We start from the raw sequence: 26,040 nt of genomic DNA, 5'->3' as shown, positions 1-26,040 counted from the left end.
CTCTTGGGTATGCAGGTGAAAGATGTTGTGGTTCTCGACTCAAACTTTACATTCTTCTTAAGAGACAATATTCTGTAGGATATTAGAATTATGTGGAGGAACCAAGATTTTACCATTGTATTTTAACTTGTGTTTCCACAGCTGATGATTCATACAGGTGTTTCACAATAATTGGAAACTAGATAAACCTGGGTCCAGTAGCTCCCTGAGAACAACCAGGTGTAATGATTTGGAACAATGTCCCACAAACTGACTAATGCAAGATATTTTGGGGGAAAAAAGTAATTTTTCCTGTTAACCTTTTAATCTGATTATGAAGAAAGGTGTGAAACTACCATTTTTCATGCTATGCTTAAAATATCTGAGCAGTCGTACCTCAACACTTCCGTCTCCTGCTTTTGAATACATTTTCTTCCTTTGAGGTCAGTTGTCTCTTTATTCCTCCTTCAGGCTCTGTGGTTTTCTTAGAGCGTGAAAAGACATTCAGTTAAGGTGAAGTGGCGCTTCAGAAGTGTCCCTTTTATAAAAAAAAATATAGACACATTAACTTTAAACCAGCCGTGCAAAGGGAAGAGTGCCGGTTATTTGCTGGGAAACAGCTGAGAGCTCCTCTGACCTCAGCAATGGATTGAAAGTCATAAACTGCACATATGCGCAGGATCCATGCTGCTCGCTGTCAACAACAAGCTCTAAGTTGAACATGCTTCTTTGGGGCTCAGCTGCTTTTCTTTGTAGCTGCTGCTGGGCTCATTTTTACCTGGTCAGCAAAAACTGCACCTTTGTATAAAGATGTTCAAACATTTATTTAACAGTTCAGCAATTTAAGTTAAACGAATGGTGTTGCATTTCTGAATAGCAAAATGGTACCATAACACATGCTAGAACATTTTGTCATTGATGGAGATAAGAAGTGGAAATCTTTATATGTTTCTTTTTGTATATGTTCTGTATTTGTTGGAATGACTCTTTTTTTTTGTGTCTTTGCAGTTTTGGCCATTTCTTATGTGATGGAGTTGCCTGCTGCTGGAGGCGCCTTCAGACTATTTGTCGGTTTGTGCTCACAGCGGTAATGGAGCTGTAATGTGTCTATCTATAAGTTGCTTGTTTTTAGGCAGTTAAAAATACACAGATCAGTCAGTCACTTAATTACAGACACTCCTGCCTTCAAATCATTATGTGCATACAGTATGTTGGACCACCACCTGTTTGCGATTGAGTATTTGTGGATTTTTTTGTGGAACGTAGCTCCAAATTGTTGGTGGGAAATGTGTCCATTCTTATTTTATTTATTTTTTCTAACTTGTATCTAAAATATTTGAAAGAAAATGCATCTTGGGAAGCTGAATTATTTCAGTTCTACCTGACTCGCTGGTTGGTTGTCATCTGCAAGCCAATATAGCAGTGTTATTCATTTTCTTTGGTGCTGATTGGCTGTACCCCAAAGACTGGAAATAAGGAAGTGCTAAGATGATTTTCACTCTATGTATGCATGTTAAGGTATATTCTTTGTTTGAACTAAAACGGCAGACAGTTCTTTTAGAGCAATCTTAGTGTAATTGCTAAATGGAAGAATTAAGAAATAATCATCAGTCACATTTTTGTCTGGAGCTCAATGGATCATGAGGATGATGATGGGAGGGATCAGTGATGACTAGGCTCAATGACAGTAGGACTTTTTAGCTGAGCCCACCGTCTCCATCGTTAGCACTATGTGACGGGTGTCCAACTCTATCTAGTAAGAGATGGTGTTCTTCATACTTGAGATGTCTCTCCTCTAACATTCGTATTCAAATCTTTGAATTACCTTCCCAACATTTCATTATGATCTGCAGAGGACTGGTAATGAACAATGATTTGAATTTGGTGTGTGGGGAAGATCCAAAACAACCAGGAAATCAGCCCTTATACTATGACTTTGTTGATGAGTTGAAATCCTGCTGTAAAAATTACTTGAAAATCGAAATTATTAAATGTTTGCGAGACTGTGAAGTAATCAGGTGAAACTACAATCCTATGTGCCATCAACTCAGTTCTCCTTGTCTGGAGGAAGAAATGCTGAATGTGACCCAAAGAACACTTTAAGGCAGGGGTCTCAAACTCCAGTCCTCGAGGGCCGCAGTCCTGCAACTTTTAGATGTGCCTCTGCTGCACCACACCTGAATAAAATAATTAGGTCATTAGCAAGGCTGGGAGAACTGATCTACACAAGGAGGAGGTAATTAAGCCATTTCATTCCAGTGTTTTGTACCTGTGGCACATCTAAAAACAGTAGGTCTGCGGCCCTCGAGGACTGGAGTTTGAGACCCCTGCTTAAGGTCATGTATTGCCCAACTTAGTCTCCTGACATTGGCCCTACTAAAGGTCTGTGGAAGGATCTGAATTGTTCTCCTGCTTGAGATTTTCTGACAAAAATTTTTGCTGCATTTACATGCTTGCTGTAACAGACATTTGCATTTTCATATCTGTTACAGTTTGTATTAAGCACCCTGAATATTAAATATTGGTCTGTCTTTTAATTATAGATGAAATTACTGATTTTGAATGAGGATTTTTGACTTGCTAATCCAGTTATCCATGCAGAATATTCCAATTAAATTCCCTTCATATGAGCTGTTGCTACTGGAGCATATTATTTTTTTCCAAGGTCGAGTTATCTGTTGTTTTAACAGGAGGATTTGAGCTCTCACATTAGAAATAATGATTTAAAAGAGGATTATTCCAGTGCTCACTTGTCTTTTGCCCTGGCTGACTCAGTAAGTGCAGATCCCTGTCAGACAAACGTTCGACCAGGTGCACAGATTCATTTCCATGATCGTTTGTGGCAGTTCTTTGTTGTCAAACATTTACGGCTGTTAATGTTGTTTGGAAAATTAATTGGAACATAAAAGCCTGCAGACTCAGTTAAAGGCAAAGTCAACTGTACAGATTGTAATGGTTACTATGATAAAGTTTCTGATGGTTATTATCACAGTTTTGAAAAACAGGGCTCATTGAAATTGCATTTTATTACCATATAAAAATATTTTGTTACATCTTTCTCTGTTTTTATTTGGCCCTCAAATGGAGCATCCCAGATGCCTCACCACCAGCAGTAGGCAGTTAAAGTTATGTGGGTGTATTTAACCATCAAAGACCACAAAGCCCTATGTTATTTTGGACCTCACAAAGCCACAAGAAAGACGTTTTCATTATTAATATAGTTAATTTTTGTCTTCATGAGGAACAAAATGATACAAATAGTCATTAGTCAGCGCTAGCTGTCTTGCAGCTACAGGGACCTTCACCATGATCTGATTTAGGTGTTTAACTTGGCTCCAATTTGCCAGAATTTTAGCTTTGTACCTGTATGTTGTGTAGTTATGAACAGCAACATTTCTGCAGAGTGACACTTCCTGCAGACGTATTAATATAAATATTTAAACTTACATCTATATTAAGTTTAAGGGAACCAAACACACATTTTCCTCCCTTCTAATAAAGACACAACAGTCTAAACACTGGGTGCAATGTAGCTTCAGGGTGGAAACGCTATTTAATAAAAGTCAAATGCATTGTATGTAATGTGCCTGCTGTACTGTAATTAGCCTGGAACATATTGTTTTGGACTGGCATGTTTTTATAAGTTCAAAGTTTGTTTTATTTATGGAAATAATTTCACTAAGACACAGAGTCACTTTCTTAAACCAAAATACATAAAACAGACTTTGTAGAAGAGCTTCTGTATGAGATGAGACTTTGTAGTTGTAGTTAATAATGTTATTAATGATACTGTAGTTATAAGAAATAAAAAATAACAGTAACAATAATGGTGACTTTTAAGGTGAAGGAAAACTAATTAATGCTACTGACTGCACTCTGGAGTGCAGTAAGTTTAGTACTTTGTTCAAAACTGTGATAATGTTGAATTTGTACACAGTAATCATTGTACTAAATTTTCATATTGCTACATTAAAAGTCATAATAAATGCCACTGCTATTTATAGCAGCAGGCATTTGAATAAAAACAAAAGTTTCACACTGGTGATGTGACTCTTGCTTCCAGAAAGTTTCCCCTCATCAGCAATTAAACCGGTTTTATATAAGTAGCTACAAGATACAATTGTAGATAATTTATTCAACGTTTCTGTTATATAATTGCCTGATAAGTTTGGAATTTTGCCTCATCAGGAAACAGAGTTGCTTAGTTTTAAAATTTGATATGAGAATTAAGAGGAGTATGAGTCTTGAGAAAATGTTCTTTTTTTAATCTATATTTCATTAAATAATCTGTGAAAAAATCAAGGAGAGGAAAGTGTGGTACAATGAAAAGGAGAGAAGAAAAGCCTTTACTTTTTTCCTGCAAAGTCTATATGTTCAGTTTATTTACTATATCAATATCTGTGACTACATTGCAGCAAATAGGTGACCTCATTCATTTGTTTAAAATATCTTTCATTCAGACCATTTTTTTCTTAGCAAGCTAAATGGATATGGACGTTATTTTGGTTGGCACCTCGTTGTTGCTGCACAGAAGCCTTCGGTTATCTTCATTAGCCCAGCTGCTGTCCACTGCCAATGTCCTCTCAGGTGACATGCAGCAGTTTACAAGGACATAGTCCTTTTGAAGTTCTCTGCATCTGTCTCTTCATCTGCTGCAGACTGTTGCTGGTGTTGTGCATGTGAGCTGTGTGAGGTTAGAGTAAGTGCATCATACTGATTCATTTTTCACCTCCTCTGGCCAGATGGAGCAAGAGAGCAGCTGCTCCTCCTGACAGCAGTCAACACTGTGTCCATGAATGTGTAATTATCTCATCATCTAGCCGTCTTTTCTGTTTCCGCTCTGTATTTATTCCTTCTGCGCATTTCTCCTGTTTATCTGCTTTGTCTCATTCATTGAGATTTTTTTCCTGTCTTTCTTCACACCTGACTGTACATATTCTGAAGTTTTATTGTAGGATACAAACAAAAATTGTTGTTAGAAAGGTAAACAGGCAGACTTTCTAAAGACATGTTATTTTTCCCCATTTGAAACTTCCAATTATGTTTTCCTTACTTCTCCCTTTCTAGGGTGCAATTATGTCTACCTGAGTTGGGAGTTGAAGTGCTAATTATCTCACCACCTATAGCAGGATGAAGAGAATTGTGCCTCAGACTGAACTTTTAATGTGATTTTAGGGCAGAAAAAATAAGGCTAGCTAAATGTTTTACTAATATATTCTTCTATTACCTTTAGTCTGCAATGTGGAGACAGTTAGCAGATTAAAGGCTAACTTTACAGAGGATATTTCTTAACAGAAATAGCCACTCTCTCAAGTCCCAGTCAGTGCCATCTTTAATTTATTGCTTTATTTTATTTACCAGTAAGTCAGTTCAGGTCACCAAGCATTGTTCTGTCCACTTCACTTGCTTGTCAAAGTGCAGCATTGTGCTCATGTCTTGTTTGTTTTTTCTGTTTTGTTGCCCAACAATTTTCTTTCTTTGCTTTCTTTAGAGCGCATAATAACTGGAAGTAATTGAATATTCATGGCTTTTTATTTGAAAATGTTTCTTTCATCATGATTTTCATGTAGTCTGGAAAATTTTGGAATTTGATTTACCTCCACCCATCTTTCTAGCAGATACAAATCTTTTTTCTATCTGTCCATTTGACCTCTTTAAGTTCTCTGGATTTTATTTTGTAGGAACCATGTATTGTTTTTTTTTTAAAAACAAGAATCTTGTAGATGGGTCAGAATTCTTTTCTAAAATAAATTGTGACCCAATGATTCCTTACATCTCCCCCTGTAGATCTCATTACCAGGTGTCATGGTGTGGACGACATACAGCTCCTCTGACCCTGAACAGTCACAGTGACAAGCCCTCTGTGTGTCATTAATTCATGGCCTTCAACTCTGGATTAAATTACAGTCGGCGCTAGCACAGAAATTACTTTCAACAGTTTCTTTTTGAAGCAGGCAGACGCACACCCTATTGGAGATTAGCTTAGTCTGCAATGTTTCATCACACGTGCACAGTCAGCACCATTAAAGGTACCATGGAATTAGTAATTTATTACCATCATTAGATTCTCATTTGTATGTGAGAGACATCTGCATCTTTTTTTTCTGCGTGTGGACTCCCCTTTATAATTAAATAAATCGCATAAAAGGCAACAAGTCCAAATAACGATGCCCCGAATATATGCTGCAGTGTGTTTTCCTAACAAAACCTTTGAGAACAAGAGTTAAATCCAATCTGTGTAATGACAAGATCAAAGGCAGCCGGGAGGAGACGCAGGCCCTTTAAGAGAATCGGAACGGGGAGGGCTGTGCATTCATAAAAGATGAGTTTATTCAGTGGCCATGGTAAGACATGGTTAAAAGCGCCTCTGCACTCCAGCGTGCTCTCATCCCCATCACAGACGGAGCATCCCCGTCCTGCCGAGCGCTTCACACATGCTGACAAAGCTGCGCCAGAAGCTGGGATATGGATGCTCTCAGAGGAAAGGGATAAGCCTGGACCAAGAGAAGAAACAGAGTAAGAAGGAACAACAGTAGAGGAGTGCATGGACAGGATATTAGGCATTATAAGGAAAAAAGAAGATAAACTGGCGGTGCGGTAAAGGACAGTAAACTGTTTTATCAAGGTGGAGAATGGGCAATTCCTCCTTCCCAGGCATGTCCCTTCTCTCTCCGTCCATTCTGTAGTTGCAGGTATTTCTAACTTGAGTGCCTTTCTTTGACGTGCTGGGAAACTACCTCTGTTATCCACTGTTCCTCCTATTTAGCATGCCATTGTCTATGCTTGCCAGACACCTTTGCATGTATTCTGAGGGTTAATTCAATGTGACTTTGCTGAGTGAAAGTATATCTTTGTAGTAGAATCATCTGCAGCAGGTCACTCTGCAGTGCATGAATTTAAAAATTAGGGCAGAATCTTATAGCAAGTTCTTTTTCTTCCCCTTTGCTTTGGATGAGGATGAAGCTGAGTTACTCCACTCTAATCAGTTTTAAAGTACTGCAGTCTACCTGAAATGCTGGCGAAGTGTCTATAAAATGCGTTTCAGAGCGGATATCATCAGGACTGAGTATCTGAGGACAGGGGTGTGAGTGGTGGTGTGAGTGGTGGTGTGGGTTGTGTCTGGAGAGCCTGTTTACTGCCTGTGTGGATGGGAGACTGTTGATGTTCTGGCTCTCTGAGTCGACATCTGGGCTAGTGTGAAAGGGAGCTATTGATGGATTTTCTAAAGGCTGCTGTTGGTTAGACAGGAAGAGATGGAAAATGCTGCAGCTAGAGATGGCTGAGCATTACTGCTGTGGTTTAGAAACACAGAGGCACACTTCTGTCCTCTGTCAGAAAAAATGCAAACATGGAAAGAAATATATTTTCCTCAAAATGGTTTTATTACTAGATTTAGTGTATTCTTGTATTTTACATGCAGAATTCAAATGCATGCATGCATGAACTGCTGTTAGGTCTTTTCTCAGATTTTACTGCACGGTTACAGCAATAAATTAATTCTTCATTTTAAGGTTTTCAGATGTTGTTTATGCACAGCTCTCTTAAGGCCCCACAACAGAATGGAAGAAGTGTATATCACCTCTGTCCTTTTCTTTTTGAACTGTTCTGATGTGAATATGCTGGTGTGTTTGTGATGATTTTCCCCTTCGATGACCCAGTTTCAAGCTTCAGCTGCTGGTTTAATAGCCACACATTTCACTTTAGATTACTTTTACTGGATAAAATGTGTGCATATATTCATCAATATTTAGTACTGAAAGTGACTAAAATTCAAAATTACTTGCAGCCTTTTTCCAGTGATGTATTGCATCACTGAGACTGCATGTTGGTGTTCACGTAAATACTGTGATTTTTATATTTTATTGCTGAATAGCCCCAAAAATTCTTTAATCATTCATTAACAAGCTCATGGAACCAACAATGGAAAAAATGTTGAAAGTCAGATGCAACAAAAGGCTTAGTCGGATTTTGGAGTTTGCAAACATCAGTTAAAAATGATTGTCACTATAAATCATTATTCTTGTGTGGCTTGTACTGTAAATTTATATTTTGCAATATTAATATAAACCTTTTCCAGGGGTGCCAATAAATGTGGCGCTCACTTGTACATTGGGTATAATTGAAAACCATCTTCAGATGGAAGGAGAAGAAGCCTTCCCTGTAGGGTGAGGTATTATCAGCTGAGTGGTTTAATCTTCCAGAAAAAGATTCTTATCTTTGTGATTTAAATTTAATTATAATGCATGAGCAGTCGAGCTGGTGCTGCCGCTGATTTTAGGGCTGGCTGAGGCTAAAATGGAGGCCAAACACTATCTTTAATCAGCGCTGATTTACATGATACCCTCCACCCCTTCCCTGCTCGCTGCACAAATCTGTCAGAAGATGAAAAGTCTTATCTCTCAGACGTATTGGTGGATATGGTGTTTAAAAATGCATTTGTTGTAAAATTCTGCATTGTCGATATCAGAGCTGTCACATTTTGCATTCTCTCGCTCAGAAATTGCTGAAAGGATTAAATATGAAGCATGTGGTTTAAACAGCCACTTCTCTTGAACATTTCAAACTTATCTCTTTTTGCCTCACGAGTGCATGAGTCATGTCAGCTTCTTGACACGGCGGCACCCTCCTTACCTTCCCTGGAGGGTGTGTGAGGGGCGGACGAGCAGGAGGTGGTGGTTAACAAAGCTTTCACAAATCTCCAGTGACTGAGGAGCAGAAGCAAAGGAAGAGAGACTTGTTAGATGATCTGTCAAGAGAGCCGAGGAGGAATGGTTTTCCCATGTCAGCCTGATCAAACATCTGGAAGGATATAGACAGAAAGATGAATGGCAGACCGAGGAAGCTGCAGAGTAAATGATGCCGAGTTTATGGGACTGATTGATGCAGTCGCCACTGGCTGGGGAGAACCGATTCTGGAATATCTTCTTGTTTTTATTATTTATTTAATGTCTGAGTTCTGAATGCTGCATCTTTTTTTTAACTTAGGCATGCTTATTCTAAGCCTTTGGTGTCAAGCAGAGATGTTTTGTTTCTGGATTCGGAAGATATCATTAGTCTACTAAATTGTGGAAGCAAAAATTTAGAGAAAAGCGGCTTCCTTACAAAAAATGCAGCGTCTTCCAGTCTCATAAATCTTTCTTACTTTCTTAATGCTTTTCATCTTGTATGAGAAAATATGTGCAGTGATGAGAAGAAAAAACCTCTTTCTGTAACGATTCAGCTTAAGTTGTAGCTGATCCTGTTTTATTTTTTTAATGGACGCTAGTGAATGTTGCTGACCAGTGTTCTGCTAACATGTGCCTTTTGGCAGGATTCTAACCCTCATTGAAAACTCCTGCGTTAACAATGGTTATTTGTATAAAAGGATTTTTTAAATATGCTTGAATAAATACATGGACGGTAATTATGCTTGACTAATCATGCTGGACTGATGCAATCCAGGTCAGATATATTCAAATCTTTATTTTTTGGCAATATTTTTGTCTGAAATGTGATTTATTGTCATTAATGTGGTTTATTGTGCTGAATGAGTAGACAATAGAAATCATAAATGAAGAACAGCAAATCAATAATAATAATACATCTGCATAATTTAGCACACATTAGGTGCTTATTGGGCTTCCCTTTTTTTGAACTCTGTGCTTTTTTTTTTTTTTTCCAAAAGCTATTTATGGAGAGAGTCATTCAGCCTTGAACTCTTTTACAATAGCGTCAGCAAGATTTTTGAAAGGATTTTCTTGTAATTTAATGGCTTCATTAGTTTTAATAAACTGCTTTGGTGAATGTAAAGTGGTATGAAAGTGTTTGCACACTTCCTATTTTTATGAAAAAAAAATTATTTGAGAAGGGGGGAAACACTTCTTCACAACCCTGTATGAAAAATAAAAATCGGTAACACTAGTTAACTAGTTAACTCAGCTTTAAACTGAGGCATTTAAACATCTTTCAGTGTTTTATTGAAGGGAATTGAACCAAGGAGAACAATGACAGAATCCTATGGTGTGTGTGCTGTATTGAGGGTTTGTGGTTAACAGAGATGTGAGTCCTTTTTAAATCAGAAGTCACAACAACTTACTTCCAAATTGCTTTGTATGAGGACTGCATTTTGTTTTGTCTGTGTTTGCTGCACACATCAGTAGAGTTTAGTAGCACTGGTTGACTGTCTGCTTTTTTGTAACAATGTATTTCATAGTGTTCTAACGTGTAACAGTACTTCAATCCAGGTGAATAAAATATATTTAGATGTCTGTAAGGGTTAATATGAAGTGCTGCTGCTCAACTGCCATGTGTGAATAGCTGAACAGACTGTAGAACCTCTTTAAAAAAGACTCCTGAATGCACTACAGGGTTAGCCAGGTTATGTTTATGTTGTTAACCATTAAGATGCAGGTTTGACATGCTTATGTCAATGTACAAAAGCTCCAATCCATTTGCTTAATCACGTTTAATTGAGTAGATAATGTTAATAACCAGACAGAGCCATACACAATGCATATATTTATTTATTGCTGGTCTCTTCTGCGCCTGTGGGTGTTCATGCTGCTGAGGAATTGTGCAGAATAGCACTACAATTGTGCTGAGTGAAAGCATATAAGCATGTCTAACTTGCAAAAGAAAATGATCCATACAGCATGTCACCTCTTTAAATAATTTAAAATGTCATTAGGACTCAGGGCATGAAATTCTGTCATCTGTACAACACTAAAGTGTAATGTGTTTATAGAAGGTCTGATCCAAAATTATCTAGTGGTGTTGGAAATTTGAAAGGATCACAGACCAATAGTTGTCTAGAAATGGATGGGAATTATGATCTACTGTAATTATTTGAAGAAAAAAAAAAGCCACAACCCAAGACTAATAGATATGGGATGGATGAGGGAGAGAATGAAAACATTTTCGTCCAACATGAAAATCATGGAAAAAAAAAAAAGATTACTGTGTCCACTATGTTATTTCACTTAAGCTTTTTCAAATTAAAATCTTGGTCCCAATCATGCTGTAATGAGGTTTTGCTGCAGCCTGGAAATCCTGTTAACTGTGTGTTGAGAAAAATCTGTTTCTTTTCTTTGTCTGAGTCACACTTAAAAGGTTTCTTTGAAGCAGATCTGAAGTTCCCTGTTGTGAATATTGTTTTGAAGATTCCCAGCATGTTGTCTACCCGAGCCAATCAACATTTCAGGTTGCAGCTTTCAGATTTCCACGTTTCAGTTGGATGTTGGTAAATCTGGGAGCAGGAGGTTTCTTTTTGTGCAGGCGCTCGGCAATTCGCCGTCATTTTCATCATTCTTTTGTAGTCCTGTGAAAGAAGTTTCTGGGACATTTAAAAACATGTTTTTCCCCACCACAGAAGGCAAAACCTTTCATAGGGTTTGTTGCAGCCATCACTCTGTGAAGGGAGATGTTGGGAATTGTCTCGGGAATGTGCATTTTGAAGTGTGCGAGGTTACTTCAAGGTCTTTCTGCTGTTGCCACATATTGAGGTACTTTCACTGTTCTGAGATGTTTAAATTCAAATTTTATTTAAAGAGTGGATGATGACTGTTTTTCTTTTGGTTTCTATTATTTTTTTTAATATTTTGAGATATTTTTTACTCCAATAGAGGGCAACCTTCAGACGGCATTAATGTCACCAAGCCTCAGGAAGCAGAAAAGAATCTGCCCTGACATACTTCTGCAGGTAAAGACTTTGTGTAAATAAATACATTGAGTGTGTATTTTACATTTGTGGAAGCCACAAACTCTCTTCCTGAAAGCCAAATCCTTTTTGCTAAATCACCATCACTGTAATTCAAGGATTAGGGCTGCTGTTTTAAACCAGTTACCCTCAAATAGACTGGAAGTGTGACAGAGTCTTTCTACTGCTACAGTGCCTTGCAAAAGTGATTATACTTGTTGACCTTTTCTGTTTACCTTGAAATTCAAACACGTATTTATGGGATGAAACACTATTATGAAGCAGTTTTGGATTTTGTTATTGGTGGCTCGCTCTTGTATGTGAAAGAAGTATCTTGTAGCTTCAGGTCTACCCTAAGAAATCGGACCATGTGATGTCAAAAAAATAGCTTTTGTTCCTCTGGAAACTTTAATGGTAACAGAGTCTAGGTAACAGAGACTCAGGTGATCTGAGCAGGTATGGTGATATTGAAATAACTCAAATAAATCCTCCTGTGCCATTCTTTACACCCAGATTGTCTTCTTAATTGCAAATTTTCTCTTTATGCTTTGTTGTCTGGTCTGTTGGCCTGAAACACATTTTGGTTTTAGTTAATCATGTGTAACTTGTAGCCTTTATAAACTACATTTGTTTGTGCCCAAGATTAGGAAGACCTGGGATATGCAAAAATGGTAATGAATGTTGAGATGACGGTGTAACTTAACTTAATCATAAGTTCATTATGGTCTTACTGCTTTTGGGTTTGTTGAAAACATGGGCTCCAATTAGCAGTCTATTCAGCTAAATCATTCTATTTATCTTCATCCCAACAAGATAGTTTGAAAAACGTTGTATGTGGAAATATCTTCTGTTTCGGCAAAAATTGAATCTAGTTTTAGTTTACATTTTAGTTTTATAATCCTATCCTAAAACAGTTTCTGCAAAAATAAACATCACAAAGTCTATAACCAACACAGAGGGCCTGAATGCAAACAAGTACAACAAATCATATGGCACAGACAGAATTGGAAAAGTGGCGGTCTGGCTTTCAGTGCAGATGTCATTATGGAGGAAAACCACTTTTTAATAAAATGATCATCATCTAAAAGATAGTCTTTTCAAACTGTGGACACAAAACCAGAGCTTGATTTTTAAAACCTGGCAGCAAATTGTGGCTGACATAAAGTTATAGATGATGCACCAATCAGGAGTTCAGTTTTAATCAGAAACTTTGATATGTATCAGTTAAAAATGCCTTGGTCTTGACCTCAATCCAATGTCGGGGATTGGATCAGGAAATCCCTCATCTCCACATTTATTTGCATCTTGAGTTCCACGAATCTTTTTTGACAAGATTTTCTACTAATCTTTTGAAAATCAGGCTTCTGTGATTAAAATCTTCAGGACCAACCCAAAAATTCTCAGAGGTTTTAAGGTCAGGACAGATATGTGATTCTTCCTGAAGCAATCTTCGACAGTTTGAGCCAAATGAATCCTGGCGTCGACATTTAATGTCTGATCATTGCTCAAAAGCCTCACATAAATTAAAGAAGAAGCCACTTGCTACCTTGGTTCAGATTAAATAGGTTGCTGCAATCTAAGACATGTTAATCACAGCTGAACATTTTTATTTATTTAATGCTCTTCCCCAAACGCTTTCAAAGAATTTAAACTGAAATGCAGATTTTATTTCGTAGAGTATAGTTAAGATGCATAATTACAGTAATTTGCAGTCTTGAAACGATGAAAATCTCTTCAGAAATTTGACATTAAATTACAGGCAATAATCTTCAACCCATTCTGTCATCTTCAAAGATGAAATAAACACAACCACACTATATGAAGCAACACTTGAGAATGTTTCCTGCTGCATTGCATCACCTGTTTTTCCAGCACTGTGCTGTTGTTGAGTACTTGAGATGACCAACAGCATTGGATCTGTAAAGTTCTGTCTTACTTGATTGCTTCAGTTACTTAGTTTGGGATCTCCTGTTTCATTTTTTTTCTTAACCAGATCTTCTTTCCACTAAGGGACAGGTATATACTGTAGGTGGATGAGTGCAACACACATGCTGTAATAGCTTAGATCTTTGCCTGATCAAGTGGCATAAGCGTTCACTGTGATCCTTCAAAAGAAAGCAAACTGCTCCACTACACTATCGATTAAATTGACAGTAAACAGCATGCAACAAGTTGCTCCTCTAGTGATTAGATAGAAGGAACAAATGACGAGGCTCAGATGAAGGGTCCGTTCTTTGAAGTAGCAGAGTGTCTGAAAAGAGGAGGCGATGGGGAAATTATGAAATAAGTAATGAATGTATTACAGGGGAGGGGCTAGGTTTCATTTAGGCCTATTGCAGTGCTGCTGTTGGAGAAAATACAACAATTTTGACAAATGTGAATGGGTCAGTTTATATTGACTTTGACAGCGAGTAACTTTGAATAAGTCACTTTTTTTCCAGTATGAATTATATAAAGATATTTTTTGACAACCCTATTTAAGACTCTGGGGAAATGGACAAGGTGTGGACACATTTATTCAGGACAAGTAAACTTCTGAATTTGATATTAATACATTTCTAACAAATTGTCTCGTGGTATTTAGCAAATACAAAATAACTTTGATAAATCTGAGTCACTTAAAACAACTTCAGATTTAGAAGAAAAACTAATAATTATTTGGCGTATGTGAACTTCTGGTTTCAACTGTAAGTACTAAGAAGTTTCACTAACATCTCTCTTCAATTTAGATATTGCTTGTGGATTAAGATGTAATTAGCTGTAGTTCTTCAGAAAGCTCTTTTTCAAAAGGTTCAAAAGTAAAACAATAACGAAAAAAGTTGATCAATCATGCTTTCTGCTTCTTTGTTCATATTTTTATGTTCTGTCTTGTTCCCCAAAGTCTATAGCTAAGTTAACTAACGTGAATGTAGTTAAAAAAAGTTCACTTTTCTATTCGCATGGAGTAAATCAATAAAGATAATCCATGATTAATAAGACCCCTCAAAGGAACACGATGCCAGGTTTCACAGTTCCAGATTGAGTTCAGTTATTCACTTTCTTTGTCATAGTGTCATGAAGTGAAATGCATTACAGTTTTTAAAATTAAACCTACAGTTTGGCTGTAGCAATTTGTACTTTAAGAAACATCAAGTATGTTCAAATAAGAAAAAATGTAGAATGTGATGTTGCAGGTTACTGATGCTATTTTAGATGTCTGCTGACAACTTTAATTCTTTTGGTTTTCGAACCTTTTTCATGTTGTTAAATTTTACTCCTTCAGGTAAAGAACAAAGTTTCTCAGTTACCTTGAAATCCTTTTCGTTATCAGGTTATTTTTTCAGTTTGTAATGTCAAGTGTGAGTGTTTTTAAACATAGTTTCTTTTTGGTGAACGATGAAAGGTTGTAAACATTAATTCTTGCTGTAAATGTTTTATTTATGAGATGACTTATTTTATGCCAAAGTGAAGTAAGATGAGTGTTACAGCCTTGGCTGCATATCATGAATAATGATTTTCACTTTGACTTTTTCAGCTCTTGGTTTGACCAGTTTTTAAAAAATTTTTTAATGTAAATTTTTTTTTTTTTTTCCCCCTTATATGCATAAGCAGAAAGTCCTTCAACTCTGCTAAGGAGCATATCCGTAATAACTTATAAAGGGATTAGATCAAGTCTTAATGGTTAGCATGTTCCTTTTTTAAAGTGGATGTAGTCTCCAACTCCTTTAGTTGCTTACACAAACAGAAAATACAAAAGGTGATCCTGCTCTGCTTTATTTTCAGAAAGCAGATTCAAGGGTAATTTCCGTCTATGCAGACTGTTGCATTGCATAAAGAAACAAAACTACCTGCAGGATCTCTATATCTCAAATTTCTGAGTCTATGATCAATTACCTCAGTTTAACCATTTAATATTCTACATTACAGAACAAATTTTAGCCCTATAAAAATAATCTGAAACTACATGATTGTGATGTTGCTGAAATTGAGATGAGTACATCCAATGTAACTAACAAATTTTCCTACATATATTTGTTTTAATTTACATTATCATGGTTCCCCTACACTCCCCATCAATAGAAATAATAAGTTTACTGACAGGAACACAATAGACAATTTCTTATTTTTGGGTTGTGTTAAATTTGTCTTAACGTGATCAAGAACAAATTCACTTTACAAAGCTTTTGTTACTTCAAAACTAACTACATTTATCTATTGGAAAAAAAGCTAGGCTTGTTCCCAGCTTGACAAATATTCTTACTTAAAAGATAAAAATAACTGCTCTGTTAGTTTATACTGGTTGAGTGTAAATGTTAGAAGTCAGCAGTTTTTTCCCCTGATCGATTTGTCTTTGGGGTTACAGCAGTTTCAGAAGTAGAAGAAAGTAGTTGTGCATTTTATTGTTCTGTTGTTGTTGACTCTGTTCGGTTCAGAAATTTAATTCACTGTCTGGAATTTTTTTTATGAAGTTGGATACCATTTTTTTAGGTAATTCTAGCAACGTTGCATTAAAAAGGTGAGGTTCTGTTGTACTTTGTGGTAAATAACATGATCCTAAACAGTATTGCTTGCGGTTCATATTTAATTGTTGAAATTATCTTGAAATGGTGAAGTAAAGTGGCCATTTTCTACAGTTACAGCTGCACATTAGGGAATTTCATGCTGGTTTTATCTTGGTTACATGCCTCAAGGTTTGATTTTGTTTGTTTTTTTAACTAATAAGTTAATCTTGATCTTCTTACTCTGAACTTTTTTTTGTCCATCTGCATAGCACAAATAGGAAGTTGCTCAGCTGACTTCCTGTAACATTAAGTGTTTGTTTTACTGATCAGCAGATTCCTTAAGTAAACTGGATGTTGACTTTCCTTGCAGTTTCCTTCAAATATAGAAAATGCTGAAGGAGATTGTGCTCTGTTTTATGCTTAGAGCAGTTTATGTGATATTTTTAGCTGTGCTATCAGCTTTAGCAAAGAGAGGCAGATTGTCCTACCACAGTCCGAATGCAGTATGAATTCAGTTTGTTTAATTTACAACGTCAACATGTCTTATATCTAATTCACTATACACGAAAAACAGGCTCATTTCATATCTGATTATCTGCAATGTAACTAAAAAAATACTAAACCAAAATAATCCAGTTGCATAGACCAATATTCTGGATTCCCTACAGTCTGATTTCTTCTTAAAAGTTATTGAGTATATTCTATAAGGAAATCCCTCAGCTCTACATTTATAAGTAGAACTATAAGTAGACATAACTAACATACAACCTGAAAAGAAGCTAGGTTTTTATGTTAAAAACATAAGACCCTAGATAAATCACGTAAGAACTTTTTCCCGCTTTAATGTGTCCTCCAACCTGTCAAGTCAACATTTTCAATTGGATTCAGGGCTAGGTTTTTAGTTGTTTTTTTTAGTTTTTTTTTTACATTTGGTGGTAAGCAATCTTGCAATTAATACCCCTGTTCGCTGTTGCATGGATAGGAATATTAAGACTTGTGTTCATCTACCTACAAGAATTCAGTAGGAACTGCTTGTAGATTTATTTTTATTTTTTAAAGATTTTCTTATTTCTCTTTTTAATATTTTAAGCACTGCTGAACTAAGTGCCATCGGACAGGAGAGAGGCACAGGAGGGGGGCAGTGGCATGGATAATCCTAGGAAATGTTGTTCAGCCTTAAACACACCGGAGAATCATGATGTGAACATTCTTCCATTTTGATTATGGAACGGCAAGATACAAGATGAGACCCTGAATGTAATTTATTATAGTAATAAATTATGTTGCCATCTTTTATTGATTTTTATTTTTGCATCTCTAGTTTGTCAGTCTGGTTGCAGCTTGTTTTAGCCTTTTACACAAAAGTCCTGTAAAAGAGAAATGCAGGCTAGCGTGTTAGTGTGTGTAATGGCTAAATGCATCCATGGTCCATTACCTCACTGCTGTACATACTGGATCTTAGAGGCAACAGAACTCTACCGATCCACCTGACAAGCATTTTTAGAGTCCCTCACCAAGGCTTTAAAATGACTGTGGAGTGCAGTAAAATAGCTTATAGCTGCAGGCTCTTAGATGTCTTCCTTACTTCAGAATAAGGTTATAGCATGAAAGGAAAGGATCGAAGGAAAACTGATTAATTGGGCATTTGATCATTTCTTTTTCAGGAGGTCAGTTGATCCTTAAATACAGGAATGAAATAGACTGCAACATCATATCATTGCTAAAGTAATGGATTTGAAACACTGAATTCCCACCCTTGATTCTAGCAGACTTGCACTATAAAGGACAGAAGCACATAAAATGACAGTTTCAGTAAATAGAACTCAGTTGCATTTGGTGTGCACTGATCCATAGGAACTATGATGCACCATATTTTGGACAAATCCAACTTAATTCCACATGTGGGAGAATTTTGGAAACTTCTGGTGAGCAACAAAGGATGCATTTCTAATTTCAGTTGATATGCTTCATCTAGACAAGTCTCTGTTCTTGTATGTGCATTTCTATTAATAAATTCCCATCATAGGGAAACACTTAACTCAAATATATTGATACCTGCAGGGGTTCATTTCTGTAGTGGCCTCATGTTATCAGGCAGCTGATGAATTAGTTGTATAACACCGTTCGATGCTTAGAAATGAATCCTATTGGATCAGAATGTTGTCATGATGCTGAAAGACAGGGAAGAAGAAATGTCTGCAAACACGGAGCGTTAGGAAAACATGCCTATAATCTGCTGCCATGAAATCTGCAAACAGTCTTGCAGTTGGATTTGTCAGACTGCAAACCACACACATACTGTGCCTTCATATGGTGTTGGATGTCATTTCTTTGTGCAGCTCCCACTTTTCTCTGCAGCCTTTAAACAAGGATTTTATAAGGGTGACATGTCTTGCCTATCCTCCATATTTCTGCCACTTGGGCCCCCACCCTACCCGCCCTCAGCCTATCAGAGGCTTTCTGCAACAGTATGGGCTTTTTTCTTCCTCTTCCTTCCATCTCTGTCTACACAATCTGATTTTAGCTGCGTTGAAAGTAGCATTTTCTTCCTATCACAACATCACTTGTTCTTATTTCCTTCCACCCTCCCCACCCCTGGTTTTTTTTTCTGCTCTGTCCACTAAGCAGAAAATGGGTCCAGGCGCCGTTTCAGGCTGTTTATATATATATATTTTCTGCTATCTATCTTTATAATTGACCAGCGAGGGGAAATGTGACTGTGATCAGTGTGATGCTAATACATTCTGCCAATTTGACACACTCATAATCCAGCAAGCTTGAGTTTCCAGCCTACAGCCATCACAGGGAGGAGAGTGTGTGTTGTCGTTGGTGCATCGTAGCATCATGGATACACAGAGGAGTGGGAGGGTGGGGGAAACACTCGAGCTAAAATGGGACTCTGGAGTGTTTGAGTGGGAGCAGAGAAAGAGGAAATTGGTCTTAACATGCACAGACACATGACATAAAGTGAGAGACATATGGATGGAGAGAGACCGTAATCACCCTAAGTTGTTCTGTGCGTTGCTGTTTGCTCTGGTTGTGAGAGTCAAATACACCTGGAGGACGAGTAGCAAAGAGGATCGACTGATTTCTGGCATGAAAGCATATTTGCTGATGACAAAAATTACTAGAATATAGAAAGTATGACACTGGATCGGTATTTTATTTATTTATTTTTTTTATGTAGACATTCAAACAAGTATTTGCACCCTGACAGATTACTTCTTGTTGGGGTTTTTTGTTACACCTATAGTTCTTACAACAACCTAAATTTGTGAAAAATGGCATTATATACAAAATGCAGTTAAATTATTATTCCTATTTATTAATGAAAATGAGCTTTAAAAACAACGGGCGTTTTAGGAAAAAAATAATGCTAGTAGTAACATCTGGCTGTTCATCAGCCGGCTGATGCTCATAAATGGTGTTTGGTTCGTATGATGCAATAAGTGTTGCCCTTCCAGTTTTGTGAAATGCATCTTTTTTTGATACAGTTAAAATAAACCTTTTTTGAGAAATCTGAGTTTTTTTAAAAATTGTTTTTTTCTGTCAAGTGAATTTATTGTTGCACTTTCAATTTGTGCAATTTTAAGCTTAATGGAAGACATGTTGAATGGCTGAATTGGCATGTTAAAGGATGGGCAGTAAAAGTTGACATAATGGATGAAGAAGTTAAGGTTCTTATCAGGTTGCATTTTTAAGGCTATTTTGGTACCAATGGGAGATGATCTAAAAAAAAAAAACTTGCTAGAATATGTACATACATATTTCGCTTTTGTTCTTGAAACTCCTTGAAATCCCTCAGAAGTAGTGTTTCACTTCAGGGAGAGATATCTGGGTTTTGCTACGGGACTTGTTGCCATGCAACCTGATCTTTGATGAGCAAAAATTGATAAGTGGATGGACAGGAGTGCACATCAAGTGACTATGTGGCAAGTCACAAATGGTGTGTAGGATTTATTTCTCATCCATAAAACAAAACAAAAAAAACCCAAACAGTTTATTTCCAGTAGTGCTTAAAGAATTACTGCATTTCTTCCACACACCCCACTATGCTGAGATTTCCTTTTGCTTTCTAATTTGCTTCCTAAATAAGATAAATTGTGGAGTCTATGTGACAATGTAAAAAATTTCAGAAATAAGATTATTACGTAAGGTTGGCAACTATAAGCAGTTCTTCTGTCTCTTAGCACATGCAGCACACAGCCTCCTCAGATACGCTGCCAGACGTTTCCAGATGGGATGAAGGATTGTCTGAGTCACTCTGAACATTTGCATAGCGCTTTGGAAAGCGTTGCCAGAAACGAGAGCACAAAACTTCAAATGTCGATGAAGTCGCTGTGCAAACAGGCGTGACTAAAACATTGTGTCAGCACTGAAAATACAGAAAGGTATTCTCACATCCTTAGTTAATATGAGGAAACTTGCAAAATGGTACAGGTGGTGTGATTGCTCAGGAGTCACTGCGACACAAGCGCACACAATGGTTTCATTAGCACCACAGTGGAAGAGGAGGGAAAACTGTGGTAGCTCTCGTTAAAGGGAGAACCGCTCTCTGCAGCTCTGGTGTCTATCTTCTGCAAGGTGGAGGTTTGGGGAGGCTAATTCTGCTTGGGGCACATGTGCAGAGTGGAGATACAGCACGAGAGGGAAGTGGAGGGAGAGATAGAGCTGGTTCATTTTCAGCTCGTCCCCGTAGACTGTGGAACGGATTATACTCGCAGAGAGAGAGGGAGGGAGATGCATAGGCACTGTCTTAGCACACACTGAATACCCTGCCTCCAATCCTCTACACTGCACCGTGCACTCACTCCGCTCTCTTTCCTCCATCACACACTACTGTGCAGACACAAACACACCACTGCCATGTAGAATCTCGGCCAGAAGGGGACACCAACCTGCCCAGGACCAGGAGCCAGGTATGCCTCATCCATCTATTCATCGGTTCATACTTGCTTCTGTTCATCTCTGCTTAAAAAAAACAAAACACAAGGCACTTGGTGATTTTCTTTTTTTTTTTTTTGGGTCGTCGCTTTAGTGATCCAGCACTTCGCCCTCTGCAGAATATTCTTGCTGTCTGCATGCACCAAGATTATCCTGCTTCTTTGCACAGCCCCCAGAGAAACTCCCCAAAAAAGATAGGAGGGGAAGAGAAAAGCCAGAAAGTAGGAATTAAAGGAGGGGTTCGGGGTGAGAGGACAGGGAATGGAGCGTAAAAGCCATGCAGCAGCGGTCGTCATGTTGGGAAAAGAAAGTATGCAGCTGGCAGTCAGCTAAGTTAGGCCGACCTTCAAGTGCAAAGGTGTGCTCCCGCTCTGATTTAACAGTATGTAGGGCACTGCTACCAGAGACCTTTCTGATCAAAACCCCACTCTTAAGAGGGACATTTATCTCCCCCAAACTCTTTACATATTCCCTCCTGAGAGCATTATTAATAATCATACATTCTCAATGTTCCCAGGGGACCTGCTGCAGTTACTTGAAATGCAAATGGGCGAGCGAACTGATTATTCACTCTTGTGAAATTAATTTGTATTTGTTACAGAATCAGCTCGCAGGGGGGGAAATCAGTGCGGCTCTGCTCTCTGCTGGTGACACGGGCTTTTAGTGGAATCTCACTGCTGATCTGAGAGTTTTTTTTTTTTCTTTTGAATTTGTCAAGTTTGTGCACAAAATCCAATGAGAGCAACATTTGAGACTCCCAGTTAGATTTGAGCTTTCAGAAGTGGATATCCCACTCTGTGTTATTTTTTTTATTCTGGTGACTCAGAATAAGCAGCTTCACATTTCACTTTGATGCTGGTTTGATATTTGCACTCCAAAGACTGCAGGGGCCTTTCTCTTTCTGGAACACGTTGGAATAAAGTTGTCGCTGCCTGGAGAGAAAAAGCAAAGCGAGTGAGGTTTTAATCTGAGTCATTGCTGATGCTTTGCTTCTGATTTCTTTGATCTGTCGCTTACGAAAAGTCGGGGTCCTCTGATAGAGCGGCAAAATCCGGAGCTAATCCCACTGTTCTGTTGAAGCCTTGAACGCCTTTCTGTGCTGTGGTTTATTTAGACTTAAAATGACTGCAAGTCTGCTGCTGCGTACAGTTTTGAAAATATATCTAATTTATAGAAATAATTAAAAAAAAAAAATCTCATCCTTTTCCCATTCAGCATTACGTGCGGCGAACTAATTTGTGCTGTTGAGGATTGTTACAAATTCACATATGCACAGACGCGTTTATGGTATAGAGACATACATTTTAAAATAACTTTTTAAGAAACTACTAAAATTTAAGAGCCTGTAATGTGTTAAGTTATACTGGAGTGTCTAATAATGGCTATATTGCTTTAAATATAATTAAGATTTATGGCAGCTATTAGAAATAAAATCTTTTGTCACGTGGAATAATTCAGTTGTAACAGTATTATGTCAAATAAATGATTCGTAGAAAGGTTAAACAACTTTTCATAGTTGAAAAGTTGAGATGAGTCTTAATGATCATTTTGCTTAGCAGTGGTTTTCGTCTTGAAATGGACATGTATTACGTCTGTTTTTGCCCGGTCTTTTTCTGTTGTCCTTTAGCCCTAACTGAGGCAAGTGAGGTTTGAAAAGACCAAATGAGACGAACATGCAAAAGTAGTGGTGGATATTTAGGAGATGTTGAAATAAGATCTAAATATGTATTTTCTTTCTGCACTTCCTTCATGCTTATCTTGCTTGTTGTTGCAGTCTGGTAAAGATGTTGCCTGAGCTGGATGGTTCAGAACAGCAGATACACTGAAATAAAACCTGGGTGGTATTGTTAGTTTGTATCACAATAGAGGAAAGAGGAGTTCAGACTGTAAACTACAGAGATTACAGAAATGTCCCTGCGACCCAGGTACAGATTCAGATCGAATGCTCAGATGAAAAGTCTGTTTCCTGTTCTGACCAATTGCTAGAATTACAACTTACAGTGAATTAGTTCTTGGCTGAAAAAGCTAAACTCTTGTTTCCTGATGTTCAAAGAAAATTCTGCCTGAATACAGAACAGGCACCAGCTGTTGGAGGAAAAGCTTTCCTTTAAAAATGCAGCCCCACATTTTTAGCTGTTGCTGGGAGCAACAGACGCAGCAGGAAGGGATTGACTGATGCACGGTTGGAAATGGGAAGAAAATGTATAGAATCCCTCCAGCTTTCAGCTTACAGATAAAACGTACTGCATTAATACGGTTACTTTAAAAATGGTATATAATCTCCCTACCATGAGTTTAATATTTTACTGATGCTGTATAACTTCTCAACTGACATGAGTGTACATAGCTTCTTTTCAACTAAATGATCCTAGTGCAAACTTACTTAAAAATACTGATGTCTGGTTTAATGTCAGCATAAGCTCTTGGTACTCTTACCATGGTATGGCAAAAATATTTTTTGGGGACAGATCACCCAAAAGTGATAAAGCTTTAGAAATTGAACATTGATAACTTTGAATTATTTTCCCTCAGTAACAACCTCCACACCAGAATGTGGTCCTGTTAGCATAACTTGCCAGTACTTGTGTATTTTAGTGATCAGAAAGGTTTTTTTATTTTCTTTTAAACCTTCTGATCTGTAGTCAAGGTTTGAAAACTTTCCCCTTCTGAGGTCTCATGTATAATGGGTAAATGGGGTGTGTACGCACAAAAAATGTGCATCGCCATATTTTAGGCACAACTCAGCATAAAATGAACGTGGCTTGTGCAGCAGCCACGCAAAATGTCTCTGTGGACAGTAACAAACTACAGAGTCAAAACTCACCTAAATACACTGAAACTTCACTCCATTCAGTGTCATTTAGAAGCATCGAACACAATGTTTTTTTGTGATTTTAACATTTTATTGTTTAAACGTAAACGATGAAACTGAACATTTATCCTTAGACAATAACATAGTACGCCTACAAAATAAAGAAAACAAAAATAAAAGGATGTGAAAATCTCACTCGAATGTAAGTAGTACATTTTCTACGTTTTTGTCTCATAAAGATGTCGCTGTTTTGTGCGCTGAAGTGCAAGTTTTCAAACCATCCAAGCAGCTCAACAAACCTGCTACAGTGAGGGAACCAGGGGCCCTCAAGAACCAAATGATGCCAGACAACACATGGCATCACACCTTCAGGGTTTATGGGTCCACCTTAGTGATCTTATTTATCCAATTGGTTTAAACTATAGTGGGACATATGTGAAGAAAAAGTGGCAAACTCCTGGAGTACAGCCAAGTCACCAGGGCATGGCCTCCTGTTAAACGTGTTGTGATTTTCTGTTTGCCTTCATCCCCAGAGAGATGCTGACCTACACACGCTCCAGTATCATTTCTGGCTTGGAGCCCACAGAACTGTCAGCCCCACATACCCAGGGCCAAGAGGAGACAAGGGACATGAACAGTATGGAGAAGATCAGGCATAACGAGCAGAGACGGAAGTAGACTGCAGTCTCTGTGAGTCTGCTTCTATTAGTGAGGCTGGAAGGAGATGTAGAGGCACTGAACTGAATCTTTCTCTGACTCTTACATTGTAAAGTTAAGAGACTTCAGAGTTTTTACTTTGAATGGAAGACCATACTTTATGTCTGGGATAATTCAGAGGGTTCTGGATACATGGTGACAGTATATCAGCTGGTCCATGGTGCTCTGGTTTTAAATACACTCCACACTTTAGTTTATGTTGGCAAATGAGACTTCCTGTCACAGAAAAGTGTCAAAATGAGCCTCTGGCTATCAGAGGACATGGGTTATTTCTGAATTTCTGGTTTTTATATACAGTTCCTCTTCATGTTAGTTTTTACTATCAGGAAATTTAAGCTTGAAAATATAAAAAGAACATGCACAGAGAAGAGAGATGCACCAGAAGCTTACATTACAACATCAAGTTGTTTAGTCTATGCCAGTTGGTGGATTTCCTCTGAACAGATCTGGTGAATGCATGGATGAAAGGATTTACCAGGGGATTTTTCTCCTCACCATTTCCTTGAAAATATTGCTCTTTTTAAGTTTGTAACCATGTTTTGTTGAGGAGCTAATATGATATGTATGACTTGTTTTACACATAGCATTTGAAAACCATTTTTTTTTTAATTTCCCAAAATGAATCGTTTCTTCTCTCTGGTCCTCTTAATATGATTTTATCATGGATGTTTAGACTCTGAGATGCCGATGTTTTAGTCATACTTGTATTTGCAAGACTTTCTTTAGTTTTAACCCTCTATGGTACGCATAATGATGCAAGTTGGAAAAAAATGTTTGGGATGTTTTTTTGATATAAAAATAAACTAAGTAAACATAATAAAGACAAATTTTTTAAAAATATTATTTTTTCATTTATTTTTTTGTTGACGTTGCCATTTGGCAACACTGTACCATAGTGGAAATTAATGAAAACAAGAGAGTTTGGCTTATTGTTGTAAAAACCTTTATTCAAATCTAAATAGTCTCCAGTAGCAATAATAGTTAACAATAAAACTCATTTGAAAGCTAAAATCAATTTAATTTATTGACATATTTCATTGATATAATGGTTTTGATTTGAGTGTCTTGATCCTGCCTTCTTTGCCTTACTGCTTGCGGAAGCTGATGAAGCAGTTCCTCTCAGCTTCCAGTGGAAGAGGTGGACCTAGAAAACAAATAAATATCCTTAGTATGTTATGAACATGCCAGCTTAATGCAACACACAACTGTCTCATTGCAAAGTTGCAAGCTGCTCATTTTCTTCAACACTAAATCCTAATACACCATCACTACCATAGAAAGGAAGTGCTAGTTTGGTTTTCTTCCTAAGAAACTATAAAACATTGTTGCATTAATGATGTACAGTACAGACCAAAAGTTTGGACGCACAGTTGTGTCCAAAGTTTTGGTCTGTGCTGTAAATGGAAGAAAGAGTGTCAAATATAGTCATATGC

General features: G+C 37.5%; 1 protein-coding gene across 9 annotated transcripts in view; it reads left to right on the top strand.

The window, feature by feature from the left end:
* Positions 1-6,328: 6,328 nt before the first annotated feature.
* The window catches only part of srcin1b (SRC kinase signaling inhibitor 1b), a 100,015-nt gene continuing 80,303 nt past the window's right edge, over positions 6,329-26,040 (top strand). For 4 of the 9 annotated variants that reach the window (XM_032574277.1, XM_032574283.1, XM_032574282.1 and 1 more), the window contains exon 1: positions 6,331-6,495. In XM_032574277.1, the coding sequence (XP_032430168.1) occupies positions 6,414-6,495 (82 nt within the window). In that variant the 5' untranslated portion in view covers positions 6,331-6,413. Of the gene's footprint in view, positions 6,672-20,598; positions 21,054-24,423; positions 24,581-26,040 lie in introns of those variants that run through there. The other 5 variants (XM_032574279.1, XM_032574275.1, XM_032574276.1 and 2 more) reach the window with 5 other exon arrangements.

The sequence above is a fragment of the Xiphophorus hellerii genome, chromosome 10 (genome assembly GCF_003331165.1).
Source record: "Xiphophorus hellerii strain 12219 chromosome 10, Xiphophorus_hellerii-4.1, whole genome shotgun sequence".
NCBI lineage: Eukaryota > Metazoa > Chordata > Actinopteri > Cyprinodontiformes > Poeciliidae > Xiphophorus > Xiphophorus hellerii.
This window is presented reverse-complemented; position numbering and strand designations above follow the sequence as displayed.